Source organism: Acipenser ruthenus, chromosome 17 (assembly GCF_902713425.1).
Source record: "Acipenser ruthenus chromosome 17, fAciRut3.2 maternal haplotype, whole genome shotgun sequence".
Lineage (NCBI taxonomy): Eukaryota > Metazoa > Chordata > Actinopteri > Acipenseriformes > Acipenseridae > Acipenser > Acipenser ruthenus.
The window spans coordinates 17,431,663-17,457,894 of NC_081205.1; the positions used below are offsets into that span (position 1 = coordinate 17,431,663).

The following is a 26,232-nucleotide window of genomic DNA, read 5'->3' on the forward strand; positions in this document are numbered from 1 at the left end:
GTCTAAGATCCCTCCCAATGTGTTCTCCAATCTCATTAAACTATTAATGAGAATATTATAGAAAAAGACTCAGTGCCGTTATCCTTGCAAGGGGAGGGTGCACAAAGTACTGAAAACAAGGGTGCCAATAATTGTGACACTTCATTTTTTTTGGAAATAAATTTATAATTTGAGAAATGTGTAATTTTGGTTGATTCCATTGAATCATTAATAAAGTCAAATATATTCCACATGTTGGAAAATTACAATATAGCTCAGTACTGGTATTATTTATTTTATACAGTCTTTTTTGCTCATCTTTATCAAGGGTGCCAATAATTTTGGAGGTGACTGTGTATATATACACACATACACACACACACACACATATTTTTGGTCAAATACATTAATAGTAAGCAGAAAAAATATCTTCGCAATAATTTAAAAACATAGAATCATCCTTTGACTGTGTTACAATAAGCTATTAGTGCAATTTCTTTCATACTTATTAAATATTACATTTTTCATTATTTTTGAAACTGTATGAAAGTGTATTTCATCGCTCGTTTTATTCAAGTGCAGTTCTAGTAAAGCTTGAAACAGGGAAACTATCTATACAAGTTAAGCATCTGATCGCGAGATAAGTGTCTGATAGCTTGACCGCCATTTCAGAACTCTCTGATAGCTTTCAGAACTCTCTGATAGCTTTCAGAACTGTCTGATAGCTTTCAAAACTGGCTGATAGCTTTCAAAACTGGCTGATAACTTGACTGCAGTCCCAGAACATGGCCTACATTAACACTGGCCAGAGACCTTACTAGTGAGACACATGCGTTCAGGGGGAGTCTGCTTTCTTGTCTCTAGGATTCATTGGAAACAGAGGTCAGAGACCGTACTAGTGAGACACAATATTAATAATAATAATAATAATAATAATAATAATAATAATATTCTTTCAACTCAAACTGAATCCCAGTTTGAGAGCTCTACCTTGGTTCATGCCTGGGGTGTAAAAGGTGTTAGTGAAAAAAAAAAAAAAGAAACGAAAAACAAGCCCAAGGAACCTGAGGAACAGGTTTGGGAATGAGCTCACGGTTTCACATCCTGCACACACCCGCTTCTAGTGGAGGAGCACACATGGTTCTCAAGTGCACTGCTGTGTCTCACACTCTCTCTGCACACAGAGGGAGTAGCCATTGTACTGGAAAGAATGTCTCAAGCACTCACCAGAGGATGGTGTTGAGGGAGATATGGACAGCGGCGCTCTATACCATTTTCATGTTGTTGGTGTTTGGATCAGAATTACTGACAGGTAGGCTTCATTTAGTTATTATTACTAGTAGTCGTAGTAGTAGTATTGTGGGAGTAGTAATATTACTAGTAGAAGTAGCTGTCGTAGTATATGTTATTTATAGTTGTTTGATAACTCTTAAGATGTCTCCTTTTAATATATCATCAGTAGAACTCAACACTATTGAAGGATCTGAAACATTGACTAGTAATTCTAGTTTTACTATAAGAAATTCTGAGAGGTTTTTGACATTATGGAATATAATAAGACTGTAGTTAAACAGCTGTAGTTAATAAACACAAACGTCTTCACTGACTTCAGAATCATCAGGCCAGGTTTTTAATTATTTAGATTTATTAGGGGGAAGGAAGAAATCATTGAAATTCAAGAAAATGCTGCAAACCAATTGTTTACAACTAATTCTAATGACTATACTGCTATTTACTGTACATACAGGAGGCTGGAATTGAAAACTCACTTGAGTTAGTGCTCTCGTGGGTTATATGGCACCAGCAGCCCTAAGACATACAGTCGCATTGTGTATAGCTGGGTGTACATCATTATACGATTATTTTATGAAGCTGTTCATCATTTTCAGACTCGTGTTTCTTCTTCATTATTGATTGTATACCAAACTGCATTCTCTGCTTCACCATGGAAACACAAAATCACACAAAAAATATTGTATCATCAGAAAGTATTCAATTGGACAGGTAGAGACTGGGATTATTAATCACTTTACCACTGATGGTTTCTGGGAATGTGCAGTTGAATCCTGGATCAGTTGTATTACAGACACGTATTACAGGCAGCAGATTCTGCAGGTAGACAAGGACTACAATTTTTGCACATGTGTAGGTATTAACAGCTGCCCCTGATGTAATGGTATCTGAAGCACTCATACCAGATAATACAGTATCTATTAACGATTCCAATCTGAATCGATCACATTGTCACTCCAGTGGTGGAGGCATAGCTATATACAAGTTCCAAACCACTGGATTGATGTCTAAATCCATTCTCAAACTATTTCAGCTGTTGGCCTTGCAATTAGTTCTGTATCCTTAACAGTTGTTGGATTCCATAGACATCCATCAGCTAACAAGGATACTATCTAATATTTTAACTTAATTCAATAAAACCGAGTTATTAATAATAGAAGATTTAAACTCTGATTGGTTATCATGAAAACCAGACCAGTTTTGTGAATCATTTGATTGAATTCAACTGATTATAGTGTTACAAGATTGCATTTTAAATCACCCACACATTCTACACTTATTGATGTAATGCTAACCAATACCCCACGGATATTGGTGACCAATGTGCTGTAGCTTGTATTAGGAATACAAAAATAATTCAATATCCACCCTGATTTGTTTTTAAACAAGATGTTAAGTGTTTTGTAGGACATGCATTTCTCTGTGATATTAATGTGGTAAAGATCTCATTAATTCCAGCTGTCGAAGACACTTGGTCTGTTTTTTGTCTGTTGTTGATAAACATTCCCAGTGAAACAACATGTGCAGAGGTAGCCCAGGGTTTACGCAGAAATGGGCTGACTTGATTTTACAAAGAAATGAATCATGGGCTCAGGCCCGTGCAACACAATTTCCACATAAGTGGCTAGCTTTCAGAACTTAAAGAAATACATGTATTTCTTTAATTAGACAATTAAAATCTGACTTTTTCTTTAAATTAACCACAGTAAACTTGAAGAATCCAGCTAAGTTTAGGAAAACTATAAAAATACTAAATGGAAATGGTATATTATCAGCTTTGCTAAAACAAATTCAGTTTGAAGAAAACATAACTCCAGACAAAGTCCAAATATTGAATTTAATTTGCAAAGGCAAGGTTTGCACTTGAAACAAATGTAAATCGAACTCTAACTTGCACTTTATCATGCAATAATAATAATAATTTTGTGTTAATACTCAAAAAAAATATATTGTAGAGTTATTGAATACAGTGCAATTCTACAGATGCTTAGAGGTCTAGAGATAAATAAATCTGCAGCTCGATCCATACTTGCTAAACCTTTGCTGTTTATTTTAATGCATCAATTTTGGCAAATGAAATCCCTCAAATCTGGAAATCCCCATTGCTGAAGGGTGGAGACGATTCTTATTTGAATAACTATAGACTCCAATGTGTCTTTTCTTGCCCTTGAGTCACTGGTTAATGCAGTCTGTGTTTAGGTCTCATCATTTAACATGGCAGCAATCCTAAAAGTTATAGATGATATTACCAAGGCCTTGGATCATGAGCTTTTGACTATCCGTATAGGTGAGAAGGCAGTTCGATGGTTTAATAATTATTTTATAAATCAAACCCAAAGTATAAAAGCAGATGGATTCATTTCAGAGAGTACTGCATTAAAAAAGGAGTTCCTCAGGGATCAATACCGAGACCAGTGCTGTTTCCATTGTGTATTAACAACCTGGGTGTTAGTATTACATATTTATGCAGACAATACTGTGTTGTATTTTAATGCCTCTTCGCTTGACCAGTCTAATAAAACTTGCAGGAAGCTTTCAATACCATTCAGCAAAATGTGCTGGATTTGAAACGTGTCTTAAACTCAGAAAAAAACTAAATTAATGTTTTTTTTTTTTTTTTTACAAAAAGAATAAATCTCTTGACATGTCAAATTTTAAATTGAAAACTGTGGAAGGTTCTTGCATTGAACTAGTAAATAGTACAAATACTTGGGAGTGTGGTTAGATAGGAATTTGAATTTTACACATACATGTATTGAAATGTTCTCAAAAAACTAAAATTGAAATGGGTTATTTTTATAGAATCGCATTCTGCTTTTCACAACACACTAGAAAACAAGTGATCTTGAGTACATTTTTGCCTGTGATTTATATAGATTGGCTATCTTCGCAAATATTGAGACACGGCACATTGTTTATAAGGCTACCCTTGGCAAAATCCCAAATTATCTGAATAAATTAATTGCCTTCAGTAGTATTTACAATCTTAGCTGTTCTAAGGTTCTCATTTTCAAAGTACTTATGGAATTTGAAAATAAAGGCATTGCGTTTTCTTGCTCTGTGGTCTTGGAATAAACTTCAGGAAGAACTGAAATGTAGTATTTTGACATCTTATTAAAGGAGTTTAAACAAAAATGTAAATCTATGTAGCTGAGACATGGATTTGTTTTGGCCGATGTTCCTACATTGTTTTCTGTAATTTCATTAACTTGTCTATCTCAGCCACATGCCCTCTATCCTCCAAAAGCCAAGCTATTTTACTATTCTGATTTTCTTTAATTTTACGTGTAGTTTTCTGTGCCCACCCCTATCCAAAAAGGTTAATAAAATAAAAAAAATACTGAGCTAACTCTCTCATGGTTTAAATGTCACCAGAAACCCTTGATAGGATTATGCACAGTTGGGTCTAGTTTATTCCTTATTATCATTATTACGTTGTACAAATTATAGACACCTGCATCATCCCATTCAGAAGATTTGTAGTACATGGAAATATATCTGACTCCCTTATAAATTACCTTTTCCCCCAAAATAAAACAAAAGATTTTTCTTCCTGGATACCTTTTCAAATGTTGCTTACACGTGTTACTCGATGTGCTCTTAAGTAATAACTATATTTAAGTCAAATTTACAAGAAACTAAGCAGCATATCTTCAAAGCCTGCACCTCAGTTTAGATTAACTCCTGCAGAATGTGATCTAGACCCAAACTACTAAGTAACACACTTCAAGGTCCCTTAAGCACTTGTGAAATTGTCTCGTTTCAAACAAGGACTAGCGTAAAATCTTAGAAAATATAGTCAAGTCATTGTCCGAAATGTTTTGTTACCTCAGAATTTTTGGTTGTAATTTAAAAGTTATTGATAATTATTTTCTATACTATGAATAACTATTTCTAAAGGGGGAAAAAAGGTTAGTATTATTAAAAAACAATATTGTACACAACCCCTAGCTCACAGGCTACACTGGCTGGTGGCTTGGTTTATCTTTACATTAGAAGGCATGCAGACCAACATTTGTTTGGGTTAATATTCATAAGGTTGCAGGTGTTTCTGAATGTATATAACAGCAGGATCTTTATATTTGAATATTCTTTACTTCCTTATTAATGTAACCATTAAAAGAGGAACTGGAGAATAACAGATGGCAGGCAGGGTAATGCTGTATTACTCCACTGAGGGATTCTGTTGAGAAATACAAAAACAAGAACTTGAATTGGAATTGCCATCAGATTATCTTCAATATATACTAAAAAAAATATGTTGCAAAGGTAATAGACAGTTTTGTGTAAAAAAAGAAATATTTGTATTCTTCATGTTCATACAAAATATATTCCTGTAAAATACGCCAGCTTACGTTATAACACTTACCTATCTGCAAGTTTTAGAAACAAATGCAATTCGCTCCTTGTGCAAGCACATGTAAAGACAGGAGCTCAGAAACAACGTGGCTCATACTAATAACAGAAGAATTGTTTTTCAAAAGAGCAGACAAACGAAAATACAAGTGGAGGAAAAAAAACACTTGCTGACATAAACATCACAAAGTCTGCCAAAAAACAACTTGAGACACATATTGTTGCTTGAAAATATGACCCATATATTATTGTATTTGTGTTTTTGCAAAAGGGATCTGAATAATACAAATAGTATGTTTAATAACCCAACAGGGAGAGTTCAGAAATAGTTTTTTGGGAGTAGATCAGGAAAGAGAAGTACCTATAACCTGTTCATATCACCAGTATCAAATCAGGGGTCCACACATACAGCTAGCATAGAACGATATAATAACCAGCACCCTGTACACTAGATTTGCATGAGCCAAAGGACTTGGACTGACATAGCAGGGTAAATTCCATATCGGTTATTAGCCAACTATCTTGAGGAACTCACCATCACATGCAACTCTGTAAAGCAGTTGTGCAGCATACCACTGAAAAATACAGTGGCTTGCACACATTTCAAAAGCAGTTATTGGCAGTTACGCTTCAGGTGAAATGCTCAGTAGAACAACAACATCCTTTGAGTACTTTCATTTTCTTCATTTTAGAATGTTTGTAAACACGCTGAGTGGTTCATTACTCAAATCTGTTTTGTTTTTTTTGTTCTAGTTGCCTGCCATAGCTATCTGTAGCCATGGCTAGATCATGGTCATGGTAAAATATGAATGCTAATCCATTCAGTCATTCATATTTTATCTATAACTATTAAGCACTTACTAGTGCTAAATTTAGAAATACTCCAATAACCCAAATTCACTGACAAACATTTCTCACTCAGTCTCAACTGTTTGTGGTCACAGCTGTGTTTCTTGGCCGCCTTCACTTGCTGGTCCACTCTAGATTCTTGGAGCAGCAGTAATTTTTCTACTTTTTTATTTAAATACACAGTGCATCAGATAATGATACAGTGGACAGCATTGCAAATGAGGAAGCAGAAGTTTCTTCAGCTTGCGAAGATACCCAAATGGACAGTACAAAACTAATGCATACAACTGGCACCTGTTAGAAAGCTGTTACAAAGCTGTTTCTCTCCTGTTTCTGCTACTCAATCTGTTGTCCCTGAACAAGTCAATGGCAGTGTCACAAAGACGGCCGGAGTGGGTGGCGTCAGACCAGAAGCAGGAAATAAACAGACAGAGACTTGTGGTTTGGTGGAGCTGAGCGAATGCTTTCGCTCAGCATTTAATAAACAGCATAGAAAATAAAAGGTTTGAAACAAAAATACAGGACACGGCACTATACGCCAAAATAAAAAGACAAACAAAAACGGACCAAACAGACAAAACACGGTGAGCTTCTTTTAACAATTATTACTCTTATTCTCTTTACCTCCGTCTCCAATCCCGTTCTGCATTCACCGAACACCCAACAGATCTATCAAGACACCTAAACCTCAGTATTAGAAAGCAAAGGTCCTTTCAATTACACTTCTCGTGGCCCTATGTGCAGTATTATAGTTTTCCTCTGCTTGTGTGGAGGGATTAAATGCTGGTGTTATAAGCCACTGACGTAAAGGATAGACAGCATCCCCTGAAAAACTAATATAACTAATATAAAATATTAACTAAGCAGGAATGCACTGAAGTTAAAAAATATTTGTATTTATTATTATTTTTTTTAAATTTTTTTTTTTACAAATGTATTCAAGGGCTAGCCAACAGTGGCAGAATAAATTTGTTTAGAAAAAAAAGGAATATAAATATTAAAAAGAAAAAAAACAAATCAATTATCTGGCTATATATTATTTACCAATTAATATTCCTTCTGGTCTCCGTGGCGACTCAAACAATTACCCTAAATTGGAATTTTGGAGTATGTATGAATCATGGCAAGATCCTGAATAACATGTATGTTTAACAAAGGAAAGTTATTCCTATTGAAAAAAAAAACTGGCTGTTTCCTGCAGGATTCTGCAAAGCAACGTGTGTGCAATCTATAGCCCCGAGAAGAGATGACATTCCTGCTATATTAAAAAAATGTGTTTAACCTTATCAAACTCCCTTTGGTTGTGAGGGAACACAATATAATCCTGTGCCCTCTTCGCCAATGCAGTAGTTACTTCATTAATAGTACAGGACATTTTAGGAGAAAATTTGGATGATGAAAATCACATGTGGGAATTCAAAAAGGGGCGTGTATGTATGTAAATTAAGTATTTGAGATATCTATTCGGGCACATTCTCCTAGTGGAATTTAAAACGGAAACCAGAGAATCCTTGCTAGAATGACCTTGAATGCACAAATTCACCTTCTTGAGAATCGCAAATAGGAGAATACATTTGAAAATCGCATAATTTCTCCTCAGATGTCTCTCTCGAACGTTTGAAAATAGAGCCCATGATGTGTATATCTCATACTGTGTGACGTCACCACCATGTGCATACAGAACTTCCAAAGCTTGTTGTATTGAAGAAGCAGAAACAATGGAAGTACGTGGATTTACTCAACAACAACAAAAAACATTACCTTCAGTTCTGATTGCCATTTCTGTAGTTATACACTAATCAGCATGTTATGTAATTAACAGTGCCATCTACTGTGGCTACCACCAAGGTAAAAAAACAAAAAATGAAAATGGATGTTTAATTGCAATTCCTCAGTCCGGTCTTCATTATTGTGATGGGTTAGTCTGTTGTGTTTTTGTAGATGATTTGCCATTTCACAGTTGTTTTGTCCTTTTCACAAAGTCGATCAGCTTTGCTTTGGGGTTCTTTCACCCAATCAGTAAGAGACACCTCACAAACATATTAACTTTTCAAATGAACATTGTGCTTCCTCTCTTCTTTACTACTTTTTTTACTTTTCATCTCTTTTTCATGCCTATATATTAATAAAACAAAATAAGTGTACACCAGGGATGTCATTTTGTCTCAGGGTTCTGGTGACTCCAGCTTTGCTGTCGTGGTTTTTAAAGATCACCAGAACTGCTTGACAAAATGACACCCTTATGAATAATCAAGTAGCAGCGCCTGGTTACACATGTCCAACTCCAGTAAACACAAGCTGAAGGCTGGTATAAAGTTTGCCACACGCTACGCCTTCTGCTACTGTTATTGTTATCACTGTCATAACACACTGTCGCTATGCTATTCATTTGACTATTCATATTATTGTATGCTTATTTTTTAATGTTACTTCTCTGATGTAGGTTCATTTTAGGAAGGGAAAACAATAGTAAGCGTTTAACAATCCTGGGAGTTACAACAACAGCAGCACGTTTTTGGCACAGTTCTTATAACAGCGAGTTCTGCTTTTTGTATTGACAATGAGAACCCTTCTCCACTGGTTCAGAGAGGCGATGCCATGCTAATGAGCGTGCTTTCAAAGCAAGCATTCCACTACAGACACACAGGTCCTCTAAGGCCCTTTCCACACCACATAACCGATCTCGAGAGCCGTACTCAAAACCATTCTAATTAATCCAGTTCAAAGTGTCCACACTGAAGTACCGTTTCATGTTTAGTCGGGCTTAATGCATCCAAGCACAATTTAACGTTGTGCTTTTGTTATTTTCCCCACTAGTTTAACAGAGATGTCCTGACAGTTTTTTTTTTAAGCGTAAAAATGAATACCCATTGCGGAATGTACACTTATAGCAAGTCCTTCAGCCTGAAGTTCAGGCGTCCTTATTTCGCCAAACATACCACAAAGTATTTTGGGATATTGGAGGATACACAAAAAATGTAGTACAGTATTACAGTGGCCACATGTCTGATAAACCTCACTACTTGATGCGATCTAATTAGAACCGGACTCGAGACTACCCCCTGAGGTGGTCTCTAGTCTGGTTCTTGAGTACAGTATTAAATGCTGCGTAGTTTGGATGCAAACTGTATTTAGCACTTTTAAGCTGGTTTAAAGGCAACTAATATGGTTTAAAGGCATAGTGTGGACTAAGATCCACACAGTAACCGCCCTCAGTTAGGAGGTTCTCAGTGTCTATCTTGACGTGCTAATGAGTAAATAGCTACAAAATGCATTTACTTAGTTTTTTTGTCTTTTACTGTCCTTTATATTTTTATGGTGCAATTTTTCTTAAGGGTTTTTATTCCAATTAAATGTAGTTAATTAGGTTAATTCACAGTTAGCCCATGTTGACAGTAAAATGTATAAGTCCTGCATTTTCCCCTTTAAGGGCCCTTCACTAATTTACTGTTTTTAATATTTCGTAGTTTTTATTGTGTATGTCAGATATAAAGAAGGTGCACTGTATTCAATTCCTGCGTTTTTCTTATTTTTTTAATAAATCTGTGTTAAGATGCATTATTGAGTTGCTCTTCAGTTCTCGTTGCCATAGACATATATGTAATTGAAGGCTTGATCAGCCAAAGTGTCTTTATTTTAGTAAGCATCGGCTCCACCTAGTAAATAAACTAAACTGGATCCAAAGTGGCAGATCGCTAGAGGAGACACTTTGGCTGATGCACATGGAGGCACTTCACCCAAATGACCCAGGTGTCTCTAATATTTCATCCCCTGTAGGAGAATAAAGGTGTGTCAATTCAACAAAAATGATTTAGAATGAAGTGTTTCATAATTCATAAAAAAGGTATTTACTACATTGCAGCTGAAGTCTAATAAAGCATGTGGAGGTAATAAAAACAGGCATGCTTGGAGACAGGCATAAACATCACACAGTTGTGCCAGAACTTACTTACTGAGCTTCTTCTGCAGCACAAGTTCGAAAATGTTTCATAATGTCGGGCACCTTCAGTTAATGTTTGGTTATTTTTATGCAAATCCCAGGTTTTGAGAACCTGCCAGCTCCCCAGAACGTCCTCCTGTCCTCCATAGACATGATCCATCTGCTGAGGTGGAGCCCCGTCCTTGTGTCCGGAGGCAGCGTCAGATACACTGTGGAGTTCCAGGGGTGAGTTCATGCAGAGCACCCTGCAGTGCTGACAACAAACGCATTGCCTTTGCTGTATCCCCTGTTGTCCATACTGCAGCAATATATTTTTCAGCATAATCCCCATTGTTTTTATATTTCACACATCATGGCTCACAAATCAGTTTCTTAACTGTTTCTCAGAATGTTCAGTTGGAGTAAGAGAACTGTCATGTATCTAGATCATGCACCCTCTGAGCAATGTTGCTTTTCTGTTCCCACAACATGCCACTCGTTTCAATCCCAGCACCAGCCTTGATGCATGAAGGAGCATGGTCTGGATATACTACAATATTTATAAGAGACATAGGGATAGAGCTCTCCAAATTGTCATTAGCATTTTTTCTCAGAAATCAAAAACGTTTACCAAAAAGTTACCAACTCAGACATTTCATTTAAGGGTTTGTATATAGTAAGATTTGTCTTACTTGTTTAGAATTAGGGATGCAACGGTTATGAGTTTCCAAAACTACAACTGCACCGAGCCCGACTTTTGCATAAGTTCCAAACCGAACAAAACCGACAAAAGAGAAAACCGAACTGAAACCGACATTTTTTGAACCATGAAAAGCGTCGGCACTATCAGCACTGTGCAAGCGGCTTGTCAGGAGCTCCCCCCTTAATAACTGTAACATTGTAGCACAAATCAAAAGCTGTGATGAGACTGACCTGGCAGCCCTCAGTAGGGATAGCAGCAGCCTCATGCTCAGTCTGGTGTTCACATGTCGAGGGCTGTTATCATTCCAGGTTTCTAAAAGGGTTTGTTGATGAAAGGTGCTGGTGTCCGCACAAGCAGGCATATGCAAACACTCTGCCTGTATACCCTAAATTAAACCTTTTAAAATGCAGCCAATAAGTGAAAGGCTGGCGTTGGATATTTTTTAGTTAAAAAAAACAAAATGTATTAATAACTAAATTGACTAAAACAGCCAAATGCAAAACTACTGGAATGTTAGTTAAAGCCCTGAAGCATTCTGAAACTGGTTTTATTAAGGGAGCTTCAAGTTCTCATCAGCTTGTGGATCGGGTTTCGTGCCTTACTGTGGGTGTTAGCTCCATGCTGACCTTTGCCTCTGATGTTTGAACAATACCAGTGACAGGTCGACTTAACTGATGAACAGGAATGATGACATTCTAAAATATATCACTAATCTACACTTCTGTCATTCAGTTCCTGAAACAGGAATGCAGGTGGTGTTGTGCATGTTATGTACATAGAGTGCCTGAGTGACATTTTAAATTAGAAGTATTTCACTTTGAAGCCAACATGTTGATTAAAAAATGGCAATTTTGAAAACCATGAGCTGCAGTTCTACTCAGACATGATCAGAACTGACTGCGGCAACAATGGAGGTACCAGGAAAATAATAAATAAAAACTTTTAATGACATTGTTTCATTCTTTCTACATTGTGCAATCACACTGTATTCAGCTGATTTGTCACAGTTGAAAAAACGACATGTGTAATAATGGGATGTCCTGTTCCCTTGGCTGCACACATGCAGTTCAGTTTTTCGGCTTGAAAAAAACGACTGGATGTCAAAAACAGCATCATAACCGACTTGCATCCCTCTTTAGAATTGTATTTGATGTGTTTTTCTCCCTGAAGCCATGTAGTAATGGCACTTTGGGGTAAAAAGCTTGGAGAATCTGGCCTATTTTCTGTCTCCTGGCGAACATGTCTGAGTAAAAGTTGAGAAATGTTTTCCCATTTGACTTGCGACTCATGACGTGTGAATAAAAAAACCCCAAAACAATCGGGAAACCACAGGATACTTTGCAAATAGATAAGATCACTGAACATGTTAACGACTTTTTTGAGCGTCATTTTGCTTATCACACAGTTGATGTTCCCATTTGCTTTTCCTGGCATGTTATATCGTTGATCATATCCTTCGAAACACAAAAGGTCTATTTAAGATGCGTTTATTCATTCGTTGCGGTTTGGTTACAAAACAATATTTTTTTTTTGACATTCAGAAAATGTGAAAAAAGCAAACAGCAAGAAATGTGCACAAACTTGGACAAATGCACCATGTTATGAGCTTGTAAAATACACATATCATGTGTCCACTTAGCTTTTCCTTTGATTTTAAAAATGCTTTCAAAGGACGTAATAGAGACAAACAAAAATAAAAATAACTTTAGTCAATAATGAAAGGTGGGAGAGGAGAAGGAATATTAGAAAAAAGTAAAAATTGCAGAACAAGCATACTGTATGCTCATAAGCAAGAACCCTCTCTGGTAATCCCAGTGATGTTAATATGTTGTGTGTTGGTGTATCTTACTGTAAGAAATTCCATCTCATTCAGTTCTGAAGCAAAGCTTGGCGGCTCTGGCTGCTCAAACTGTGAGAAATGATTTCTGTTGTAATGTGACACCCTACACACAATGTATTAATCACAAAAAATAGATTTAGGGATGGGCAAAGCAACCCTATGCTATTGTTACCATTGCTACAACAGAGGTGGCATTTTCTGTTTTGGTTGTAAGTATTGTAAATGAAACTGCAGTGTTTCTATGGTGTTTTCAGTGACAGTCCTTCTGCCTCTCTCTTATTCATCTGTCAGCGGTACAGATAGACACCCCCCTAAATCCACATCATCTTATATCTACGCATGTTATATTTCTAAGTCAAATCTCTTTAACACCAAAAATATTTACAAAATAGCGTTTGAAATACACACCCTCGTATGTGTATTTATGTATGTATATACACCGGTAAATGTCTTTGTGATGTCATTCATTATGTAGCTAATGATGTAACAATCTACTGTTCCTTTCTATTTAAATCAGCCATCACAGTATCTAGTCTATTTATCCATTTATTTTCTTTTATTCTTCTATACTGTACATTATCTAATTACATTTTTTCTAAAACCATGAACTTTAAGGCCATCCATGGTGTGTCTGTTCTTTGTAAATTGCTGAATTATTGGTTTATTTACATGTTTATTTCTTATATTTGATAGGTGGTTCTGTATTCTTTTCTATATTGATGTAACTGTCTCTCCTACAGATTTTATTGTATTACATTTTTTTGGAAAATATACCAATATGCAAGGTTGCTAGCCTTGCATGACAGATTTTTTAAGAGTGAACATTTACTTATTTTATTTGCGATTTCACTCTGATCCTCAATAGTATATTTGCACACTTTACATATGCTTTTACAGGTTGCAATGTCTCTTAATGTATCTATGACCCCTTTATGTTTACTGTGGACTAAAATGTCAGCCAAATTTGCATCCCTTCTAAAAGCTACGATCGGTGCTTTCGGAAATGTTTTTTTTCATTTTTTCTGAATTATGAAGTATACGTAAATGCGTCCAAACTATTGAACATTTGTAATGCTGGGTAATAATTTAGAATATGTCATTATTAATGGTACTCTCTTAACCCTCTCTTCACTTTTCTTAGAATCAAGTAGTTCATTCCTATTGAGTGTCAACTTTTCTCAATTATCTCTCAATAATTTGTTCTTCATATCCTCTTTTCTTAAGATGTATTTTTAATTCCTTTCTCTGTTTATATATATATATATATATATATATATATATATATATATATATATATATATATATATATATATATATATATATGGGATGGGGGTAAGATTGCATTTTGACAAATCCTTAATGGTGACTGGTAGAGTTCTCATGTGATTTATAGGTTTGCAGGTCAGCCTGTATGAATCTGTCTTCTTTCAAGTCATCTGTATCTCATTGTAGGAATTACAACAGTACAGAGCTTTGGAACTGACCCCTCTAAGTGTCCTGGAGTGGGGGCAAAGGCACAGTGGTTGTATAACACCTGTATTGTGTCTGTGTTCAGGGAGCATGAGCGGGAATACAGGAATGGAATGTGGCAGGAGGTGTTGGAGTGTCTGGACATTGTCCACCCTGTCTGCAACGTGACTGCTGACATCTCCTCGAACGTCGACTATGACCTCAGAGTCAGGGCCTACCAGGAGGAGCGAGTCTCACCATGGGCTTCCATCAAGAACATGTTTAACAGACAAGACAGTGGGTTATTTGTTATAAATGTTTCACATCAACAAACAGCCAAGGCAGTTAATATATACTTCTCTAGCTGTGTCACTTCTGAAGAGTAGACATACTGTGTGTATAAACTCTGGCCTACCAGACAGTGTAAAGCCTGTCGTAGTTTGTGGAGCTCTTGTTTCTGGAATGGAATGGTATGGCTCTTTCAGCCCATTCCATTCCAGATCATGATCTCCGAGATCGAAGACATGCAAGTCTGTGAAACAATGATGTGAGGAATTTGTTTTATAGGTCATTAGCGCTGAATCGTTTAGATCCATTTCAAACCCAAAGACACCTCCATTTATTAGGCAATGCAGAGTGCTGGAAAACCCTTAAGAAGTGTATTTCATTAAGAGTTGAAATAACACTGATCTGGACCTGGACCAAACTGCACTCACTAGCACAGACCTGCCAATCTTGAGGTGTTTTTTTTTAAATGGATAAATTGGAGAAAGCAAACTGATTATACACATTCATAAGACATACAATAACCCATACCAATAACAATGATCAAGCAAGACTATAATGCTAGTTTATACCAGGAAAAGAATGGACTTAATGCATGCCAGGGTCAAGGTATTGCTGGGATCATGAATGAAATCCTTTCTTCCCCGGTGACTTTACATTTGAAAAATTTAAAATATTTTTATAATAAATGAAGAGGTACAGTTGACCCTGTCTATAATGGCATTATTTTATTCTCATGAGTACTTAAGATTCACTTTGCAGTCCTTACCTTCACAAGAAGTTACTTTTAAACGATGAGAGGGTTAACTGTACATATTAACTTAAATATACCCAGCAACCCTGATGTTCTTGTTGCAAATAAATACGAGTGGTGTCAATTTTAAATGCATTCACACTTTATTAACTATGACTAAATGATTAGCCAGTCGACAAATATTTAAACTAAACCCAGGGATATTCATTCACCCACAAATTATAACACAGAACTTCTATTCAGTTTTGTAAAACACCATTGTATTCTGAAAACAACACCACTTTGTCAGTTTGTCAAAACTGTGCGTGAATGGAAACCAAATAAAAACTTGCCTTAGCCAACACAATATCTGGAAAATATGGAAATCAGCTTTTGCATGTTAAGAACCATCTAAGATATGGCAGATGCCAAAACCACATTTAATGAAATTAGTTTCCATTCATTCAAATAGCCACATAAGTCACACTGATAGAAATCTTATTAATGATCTGCACAAGAACTGAAGTTAATGGGCATCCTTTGATCCCACAAACAAGCCAAAACCAGGAACTCAAGAGTGGATGTCAGCTACCAGCTTCTGGAGGACAAAGACTAGCCTGTCGGTGTACTCTTGAGCTCACCAGGTGATTGGCCATTAGGGTCCACTGTAGCACCATGAGGAGAAACAGTCCCTGCCAGTTTTGCCTCCCTAACCAGTGCCACAGCAAATGCCACACTACCTCTGGAATCCCCAGCAAAGTCCGTCGACTTCACACAGCCAAGACTCAAACCTGTCCTCCGCTGACTGTATGAGTTACCTTGCACACCAGATCAGCTACATGAGGACCCCAGACGATTGTCTGTTTTAAGAAACAGGATATATAAAATTGCATATGGGTAAAAAAAATATTACCACAATAATCTATGTCTCTCATTGGTTTAGGACTGGCAATGATTACTCCACAAAACCAATTCGAGATTATTGCGTTATAAAATATTCAGACCCATATAATATTGTATTTGTATTTGCCTGCTTGTGTAACTTGTTCAGACTCCAGCTCCTTCTCTGAAATGTGTGTTTGGTTCTGTTGCAGCTGTCCTGACTGTACCAGTCTTCAATGTGACTGCCAGAAAGGAATTCCTACAAGTTGACTTCACAGAAATGCCCAAATCCATTGTTTTTGTCCTCAAGTACTGGCCAAAGGGTGCAGAACACCAGGTACTGTACATCTTTTCCTCTAAGTTGGTTTTCACTTCCAGGAATACAGGGAGAAAGTTGAGATATAGTGTGGTGGATGGGTAAAAAGGCTTTACTTGAGTCAAATAAAAAACAAGGTAAAGAAATGAACAGTATACAAAAAACACCAAAACCCATCACTTTCCTCAGCTAATACAGATCTTACATATCAAGTTGCGTTACTAATTATAGATGCATCTCGAATAGGTGATAATAACTGCACAAAACAGTCCATTTTTCTTAAATATAACACCTAACACCTTTTTCTGCAAGGCAAGGGTAACACAAATAAACTATATATATTGAAATATTAGTACTTTATGGCATGCCATCTACATTATCGGATTATAATTTATTAATATCCTAATATGTGTGATCAATCTTTATCCAGCTGGCGAGTGGTCACTTCTGGATTTTGTAAGAGCATTTTACAGGAATCCCCCTGGATTTCAACAAGCACTTCTTATTAGGGGTAATACAGCAAAATCCAGAGAGATGGTGTGGTGGATGCAATTGAGGGTGATTCCTCAGTACTGTAAATGCTCCAATAAAATTCAGCTGGAGCTTATCCCAACAGGTTGATCAAATCGACCCCTAAGCCATTGGGGATCTCTACTTGGTTCAGTTTCTTCTGAATGTACCTGTATTGTGACTGTGGCTGGATTGTGTTTGAATGCAGGCGGTCCAGGTGACCTCAGAGCAGAACCCCTTTGTCCTGGTCCAGATTGAGGAGGGGGTCACGTACTGCCTCCAGGCCTGGACCCATGTGGAGGTCATTCACAAGAGCAGCAACGTCAGTGAGCTCCAGTGTGTCTCCATTCCCAGTGAGTACAGCAGGGACAGGCCAGGGCAGCTTAGATAGCGTCAAGATCCAAAGAGTTATATTGTAATTCTTGAGATCTATTAAGCAATGGTGTTCTGTAATGGCACTTCAAATAACTATGAGTTGAATTACATAATGGGATGGACAACTCAAAGTGGCAAATCAGTATAATACTGGTATAATTATTTTGACAGTCTGTTGCAAAGCGCTGCTTAACCAAAGAGAATGTTTATTAATGTTAGTAATTAAGCAATAGAACCAGAAGGAGAGGGCTTTACCGTCTGGTAATGTTACTGTTATAAACAGAGAAAGAATGGTAATGTTACTGTTATAAATAGAGAAAGAAACATATTCAGGGTGATCGTCAATGATATTACTTACTGTTTGGTTCTAGTGTTGTCAGATTAACAGGTGGTGTTCTCCTTTACAAAGACTGGTACATGGACCAGGTCCAGAGCAGAGGAAGTCATGTGACAGATAGATGGATATTATAAGACAGTGCTTCAGTATTTTATTTTGACTAAATATGTTAGTTCTGTTGCAATTTGTACCCCAGCATAGTTAGTCCTTGCATTCTTTCCAAACACAATAACAACCTTAAATGGGACACTTCATCTTCAAACCAAGACAGCCATCCGTTGGTCTACCCCACTGCGGTGAAGAAGGGCATTCCTTTACACAATACTGGGGGTATTTTCAGTTGAATACATTTCCACATGAGAATACAGTGGCTGTAAGTCATTGTCATTTACATTTTGGTGTTAGTGATGGCTCTAGTGTTGTATTCACAGCTAAGGCAGGGTGGGTGTATGTTTGTGTAGCAGTGACAGTCTCTCTCTCTCTCTCTCTCTCCTCAGGCACCTTGCCCCCCTGGGTGGCCCCCACTGCAGTCACTGTCTCCTTGATTGTGGTCATTGTGGTGTCTCTATTCTTGCTGGTCGCCCTCCAGAAGCATTTACACCTAATAAAGTATTTCTGCTGCCCCAAGGAGATGTTACCAGACTCACTGGTGAGTTTGGAAGCCGAATGAAAATGTTCAGTGTGCAAGTCAAGAGGAGAAGATGAATGGTAGTGCATGCATATGATTTGTCCATCCAAAAAATATGAACTGGTTTGAGGTAGAGAGGCTGGGGCATTTGTTATTCCCACTCAGACCACTTACCAAATGTTTTGGTATCCTTGACAGATATTAAGTCTGCTCTGTATAGCTATGCAAATGATTTTAATGAGTAAGATGTGCATTGGTACCTCACAATATATCCATTTACCAGCAAAGACTGGGTGGGATATTTGTTTTTAGTCAAAAAATCACCAATTTTCTTCAGTACAGCAAGCATTCGGAGTAGGGTAAAATGGGCAACAGATGTCCCAAACATCAGCATCACAAACCAGTGACTGCAGGCTGGCAGAACTTGATCTTAAAATGCATTGATGGTGGAAGTCACCTCATGAGGGATCAATGCAAGTGACGCAAGAGGCGGGTTTTAAATCATGGACAGGAGAAACATGTCCAAGAAATATTGGAGGTTGGGGAATTCATGAATAGCCATTTTATAAATGTGATCTGTGCATGTGATTATAGATGGAACTGGCTGCAGCCCTAGTTTGATACTGGTAGAAGATAGGATTGTGTTGTGAAATGGGGCACACTCTTCAGAAAGTTCTATTGGGTGTGGAAATCTGCAATTAAGTCTCCAGAATGGCCTATAGATCGAGGCACCACTTATGAGACTGCTGCTTGTAAAAACACCAGATATTGGTGCAGTCTGATAGGGAAGCACCTGCCTAAAAGACCGCTGATCCCAGAGTCCCATCTTGAAGAAAGTGTTTCCTACTGAATCAAGTCTCCACTAAACTTTCAAATGTGTCACCTGCTCCTAGTCTGTGTCGCCAACAATGTGTACATATCTGTAGTTACTGTAAAGATGAATCACTGTCATGTTTCTCCTGGATTGTAGGATGTAGATACCTGCAGAGTTAAGCTATACGGTGAGAAGACCACCAGTGAACTCTGTGACCCCGTCTTGATCCAGCCTGAAATAACACTGTGAACTCAAGAGACTGAAAAAAGCTTGAAGAACCTGGTCCCGCGCAGAAAGCTGTTACCTGGTCGACAGCAATGGAGACTTAAGTCCTTTATTTATTCAGATCCACAATATCGCAGGACAGGCTTTCTACACAAACTAGAACGTCTCCTGCAAGGATGTAAATACAAATCTACTTTATCGTTTTGATTATATTTATTGTCTTTTTTTTTTACTGTATATAAGAAAATGAAAAGACACATGTTAAAAACTTCCTGTTCGTTACCAAACAAGTTTGTTAAAGTGGTTGAATTCACGCAGGTGCAGCTGGCATCTCTCCATGACTTTCACAGTGATGTTTAATGCCGGTCTTGTTTTATCTGTTGAGGTTGAGAGCAGTCTCACATTTTGGGAGTACAAATTCTCAATTATTGCAGTTTTTTGCAGTAAATTCAAAACTGATGTAAATAAAAGCAGTTTTTTTCTTTTTTTTCTTATGAGATCACAGAATTAGGTTTTCTTCGGGAGGACGAGCAGTCAATTTTTATTTTCTTGGAAAGATGTGCCAGCAAAGTGTCAGACAAACCAAGATACAGTCTACAGTCACTTTAAAAGCAAGTGACTTATTTGATCATGACTCATTGTTTTAGAATATAAATTAGAAGGGTAAATCCTGGGGTCGTATGGAACATTGACATATTTGTATTACTCTTACCAGCTCAAAAATGTAAACCTTAAATAATTATTACTATCTTATATAACACTATACTGTTGAGATAGTGGTAAACATTCGCTGACCATAACCCTACGGTATGTTGCACATTTGAAAAACAAAACAGGAAACAAGATCAAAATCGTCAAACCCTGAACCAATCCTCTCTCTTTTTCTGAACAGTGTTTGTAAATCGTATTTCACTTTTACAGTTAAAATGTGTGTTGGATTAAATTTTGTTTACTGGTCAATACAAGACTTTACATCAAGCCAGTATTTGAATATTTGGGTATAATTCATTATGTTAAATTGTCATTTGAAATTACGATGCAGTGCTTTGTTATTGTGTGTATTTTAAAATGTTAATTTAAAAATAAGTAAATAAAAGCAAAAACACAAGTCCTTACTTCTTTAGACAACCAATCTGTAATGACAGTTCTTGTTTTAATTCACTCTTTTGTTGTCTTTATAGATGTGGAATGTTTTTTGTGAGGTGTTATTTTTTTGTGTAAAAACATAACCAAAGACTTATAGTTTTGTTATTTTGTTTTTTTTAAATCATCACTGGGATTTCTATTCCACATATCCAGGAGATTTGATCGTAGTGCCTTAGACCGCTAGGCCATGCTGACCTCCCAAATTTCAGTTTTATTTTAAATCCGCAAACTAAAGGAGGTATTTACATGTCAGATGCACAAATTGCATACCTTAAAACATGAATAATGTAAAGGCAAATCAAAAAATAAAAAATAAATAAATTCACAGCTGTCGTTTAAACCTTTATTTCTAATGAGGTGTGTAGAATTTAAAATATCTACAGTGCCTTGCGAAAGTATTCGGCCCCCTTGAACTTTGCGACCTTTTGCCACATTTCAGGCTTCAAACATAAAGATATGAAACTGTAATTTTTTGTGAAGAATTAACAACAAGTGGGACACAATCATGAAGTGGAACGAAATTTATTGGATATTTCAAACTTTTTTAACAAATAAAAAACTGAAAATTTGGCCGTGCAAAATTATTCAGCCCCTTTACTTTCAGTGCAGCAAACTCTCTCCAGAAGTTCAGTGAGGATCTCTGAATGATCCAATGTTGACCTAAATGACTAATGATGATAAATAGAATCCACCTGTGTGTAATCAAGTCTCCGTATAAATGCACCTGCACTGTGATAGTCTCAGAGGTCCGTTTAAAGCGCAGAGAGCATCATGAAGAACAAGGAACACACCAGGCAGGTCCAAGATACTGTTGTGGAGAAGTTTAAAGCCGGATTTGGATACAAAAAGATTTCCCAAGCTTTAAACATCCCAAGGAGCACTGTGCAAGCGATAATATTGAAATGGAAGGAGTATCAGACCACTGCAAATCTACCAAGACCTGGCCGTCCCTCTAAACTTTCAGCTCATACAAGGAGAATACTGATCAGAGATGCAGCCAAGAGGCCCATGATCACTCTGGATGAACTGCAGAGATCTACAGCTGAGGTGGGAGACTCTGTCCATAGGACAACAATCAGTCGTATACTGCACAAATCTGGCCTTTATGGAAGAGTGGCAAGAAGAAAGCCATTTCTTAAAGATATCCATAAAAAGTGTCGTTTACAGTTTGCCACAAGCCACCTGGGAGACACACCAAACATGTGGAAGGTGCTCTGGTCAGATGAAACCAAAATCGAACTTTTTGGCAACAATGCAAAACGTTATGTTTGGCGTAAAAGCAACACAGCTCATCACCCTGAACACACCATCCCCACTGTCAAACATGGTGGTGGCAGCATCATGGTTTGGGCCTGCTTTTCTTCAGCAGGGACAGGGAAGATGGTTAAAAATGATGGGAAGATGGATGGAGCCAAATACAGGACCATTCTGGAAGAAAACCTGATGGAGTCTGCAAAAGACCTGAGACTGGGACGGAGATTTGTCTTCCAACAAGACAATGATCCAAAACATAAAGCAAAATCTACAATGGAATGGTTCACAAATAAACATATCCAGGTGTTAGAATGGCCAAGTCAAAGTCCAGACCTGAATCCAATCGAGAATCTGTGGAAAGAACTGAAAACTGCTGTTCACAAATGCTCTCCATCCAACCTCACTGAGCTCGAGCTGTTTTGCAAGGAGGAATGTGCAAAAATTTCAGTCTCTCGATGTGCAAAACTGATAGAGACATACCCCAAGCGACTTACAGCTGTAATCGCAGCAAAAGGTGGCGCTACAAAGTATTAACTTAAGGGGGCTGAATAATTTTGCACGCCCAATTTTTCAGTTTTTTATTTGTTAAAAAAGTTTGAAATATCCAATAAATTTCGTTCCACTTCATGATTGTGTCCCACTTGTTGTTGATTCTTCACAAAAAATTACAGTTTCATATCTTTATGTTTGAAGCCTGAAATGTGGCAAAAGGTCGCAAAGTTCAAGGGGGCCGAATACTTTTGCAAGGCACTGTATATCTATGTGTATTTCAGTGCTGCTCATACTGTAATCTCTGGAATCTTGAAAATGGTTTTGTGAAAAAGGATCAAACCATTGCGCAAAGCATTGGTAGCGATTGATAAAACTATGTGAAAACAAACACCCAATATACAGGGTACCGCTACATACCAAATAAATAAATTCAGTAAGGGCAGGCCAGGTCTTTAGGCCTAAATAGGTCATAGGTCATTTGAAGCAGGTCTTACTTTGTCCATATCCCTGCCATTATAAAAAGGGAAAGGGGTCCTAGAGTAGGTCACCTGGATTAGAAAGAAAAGTACGATCTGGCCCCAAATCACACAAAACAGACAACTGGCAAGTTTTACATAAACAAACGGAAAAGGAAGAGACCACAGGACAATGAAAACAACAACTCTCAACTGCCAACAGGCCAATGACATGTACAAACTTCAATCAATAACTGACCACTAAAAACACAAATGACAGCAGGAAACAAACACCACTACACAACCAGATGTTAAAAGAACGAAACAATGTGAGCAAACCTGGATGAGGCTCACCACAGGCTGCACTGATCACCCTGTCCGCTGGTCAGCATTCCCACAGACATCAAAACCACAACCGCAGGATTCTGTTAGACTAACAGGTAAGATCAGCTGCCAAACCACCAACTGTGTTTACATTATTCATAAGAACAATGCACAGCTTGATATATTGGTGAGACTAGCAAATCAGTAGCAATCAAATTTGAACAAAATAAATATAATTGTGAGCACTAAGAGTCTACAGCCACTCTAGTTTCCCTGCACTTGATAAGGCCATGATTTCAAACAAGCCACATTTACATTAGTCCTGTACACAACCAAAACACTACAAGAAAGTAAAGGGAGCAACAATCAATAGCACAGCTAATAACTGATAGCCCATCTGGAATTTACAAAACACCACCACGATACCAGAATATATTTGCTACTGAAGATCTTCCCAAATCTACAATTCTGTCCTCATCTTTTTCTCCTTTGTTTCTACCTTTTGCTTATACAGTCTATGAAATGTTATGCGTTTTTCATGCCTATGTAGCGTGCGCTAACTAGCCATTCACACATCTGCAATGTTTATGTCCCGTTTGTGGATAACAGCGCACACACACACACACACACACACACACACATTTGTTCTTAATAGAGCTATTGAGATCATTCACACTGTCCACAACACCAGTGATAGAAGCATGTGAATCTAAACACATTTTTGAAGACATTGAGAAAGATTCCTGTTGAAACATTTGTCATTGAATATAATTTCAGTATTTCTAGATTTAGCACTATTGAGTGATTACTAGTTAAGAAGGACAGCTCATCTGTTAAGGCACAGCCGTGTGCTGTTCAGGGTGAGTCAACCACTCACCTGAGCGCAGGTTACTGGTTGTACCAAGTTCTCTCTCAAAGGACCTCCATGAACCAGCAGCGACGACAGGACTTGGAAATCCATTCCATACACCCACCACAAAGATGTCTCTTTCTGTTTATCTTTCAGTGACTAGGAGGCTGCTTCGGAAATAATAATAATAATAAAAAAAAACACACACACACTTACCTTCTGCCGAATCTATCTTTTGGGAATGGAAACAAACTGGTAAGCCAACAACCTTTATATGTCAAAGAGCAAATACTGTAGCTTAAAACAACACACTCAGTTTTTACTTTCCCTCATCTTTTTCTGATATTTGCATTCATGATGAGCCCCTGCCCCCCAATGAACTGGAAACTGCTTTGAACTGTTTGAAAATCCCACCAAATAAAAGAGCCTCAACTTCTGTCAGCTGTAAACTACGGATAGGACAGTAAATTCGATTCAATGTACTGCCTCAGGACCTAAAATCAATGAAACAATTGCAAATATTATAAAAAGATAAGGTAAAAAGCTGTGAATTTTGTATGAAGCTCCCTGCACTTTAAGCTTGTGGGTTTACCAGTTTGTTTTTCGTCAACAGAAGAGTACACAATAGAATAATGTACTGCCAGAGTACTGCAGCATTAAAACCGAATTGTAATACATTTTATTAGTCAATATTCAAGCAACGTTTTCTTTAAGAACGGTTTCAATAGTTATCTGAACACACACACCTAATTATAATGGGGGGGTAATCGAAAGAAATACAAATAAATATTTTACATCAAATTAGAATCCTCATCAAAGTGTGTGGGAGCACTGCGCTATTAGAGGTTTTGATTGACAGCTAAAGAAAAAAAAGGAAACAGTTCCTAAATGTTTGTGTGCATCACAAGAAGTAAACCCAGGATTTAAGAACAGGCTCCTGTCTGTATCACAAAGCCTGGTTTTACTTCATCCAGACACTTGATATGTACAGTACCACACAAGTCAGGACAGTACAGACAGTATCTTTTGAATGTTTAAAGTTATCAATGGAATATATAAACTCTGTTAGAGGTCAGTTTCATGACTCAATTTAATAACTATTTTTTATTTGTCCAATCTTAATTTACACTTCTTTAACTAACAATAGAACAGGACAGCTGCCACTACTGTTAAAAATCCTGTGCTATTCTGAAATAACATGCAGGGCTCCTCTTACTAAACATTCACATTTTCCCCCCTGCTCCACAGTGCCACCTGCTGACAGTTCAGTCTGCTAGCAAACAGCTTTAAAAGTCTATGTGTGTCCTGAGGCTGCAGGAGCTCCATGTCTGAACAATGTGTTTCTTTTTCTGAAGATATATCGCCCCTCTTGGGCAGACAGAATGATTGAGTCTAGAGGAGCTGTTTGGGTCCATCTCTGTGCCTGAAGGACCATTGCTATCCTGAAGCAGGCATCAGCATTGCTGTGTACACGACTGCAGGTTAAGGGGCTCCATTCCCCCCTGTCCCGGGGCCTTTAGTCCTCATGTCGTGCCAAATTTTGACCAGGGGCTCTCTGTTCTTCCAAATCATCTCATGCCCGTGCGTGATGTACCATCTAAAACGAAACAGAGGAAAAGCGAAGCATAGCGTTGATGTGAACCTCATTTACATTGAGAATCATAGATGAGTTGCAGCGAGTTACAGTGGGTGTGCCTTAAGTGAGCTACTCCTAGCAGCTTAGTAAAAAAGCCAATTTAATAGCATGCTCAGTTCAGCTCCCTCTAAGCAGCTCGAGCAGATTTCATCAGTGATCTGAGTGAGCAGAAAAATTCCTGCTCTGAGCTGCTCAGTTACTTAACACACCCAAGAAAAGAGGGTTCTGTGACATCATCTAAAGGCTTGACAAACTGTAAAGATCACTTCAAACAGCTTTGAAATCACTCAATGATGACGTTAATTGCCATTCACTTCTATTACCACTTTAATTAGTAAGCTTGTTTGGTTTTATTCAATAGCTGCCAACAAAAAATCCTTAAAGGGAATTATTCAGATAATACAAGTATCTGCACACACCTAGTTTATGCTATAAATGGTTAAAAGTTGTTGCAAGTAGAAACCTGCTCTACTTCTGAACTTTAACACGCCCCCCCAGACTGATCAAGGAGATTCAGAGTAGTCACATGACTGGTAACATCAGGGCACTGTACTCAATGCATGGGAGCTGCTCAGGGTTGGG

The 26,232-nt window shown here is 37.6% G+C and overlaps 2 protein-coding genes across 3 annotated transcripts in view; one reads left to right on the forward strand and one right to left on the reverse strand.

Moving 5' to 3' along the window:
- The first annotated feature begins 1,115 nt into the window (after positions 1 to 1,115).
- crfb16 (cytokine receptor family member B16) lies at positions 1,116 to 20,601 on the forward strand. The gene is made up of 7 exons (XM_058990040.1): positions 1,116 to 1,291; positions 10,519 to 10,642; positions 14,495 to 14,685; positions 16,501 to 16,625; positions 17,323 to 17,467; positions 18,324 to 18,475; positions 19,425 to 20,601. Exons 1-7 carry the CDS (start codon positions 1,117 to 1,119, stop codon positions 19,515 to 19,517), a joined length of 1,005 nt encoding a protein of 334 aa, XP_058846023.1. The 5' UTR covers position 1,116; the 3' UTR covers positions 19,518 to 20,601.
- Positions 20,602 to 24,670: 4,069 nt separating this feature from the next.
- LOC117423072 (presenilin-associated rhomboid-like protein, mitochondrial) overlaps positions 24,671 to 26,232 on the reverse strand; it is a 39,795-nt gene continuing 38,233 nt past the window's right edge. For both annotated transcript variants that reach the window (XM_058990039.1, XM_034038482.3), the window contains exon 10: positions 24,671 to 25,611. In XM_058990039.1, coding sequence (XP_058846022.1) covers positions 25,497 to 25,611 — 115 coding nt within the window. In that variant the 3' untranslated portion in view covers positions 24,671 to 25,496. The remainder of the gene's footprint in view (positions 25,612 to 26,232) is intronic.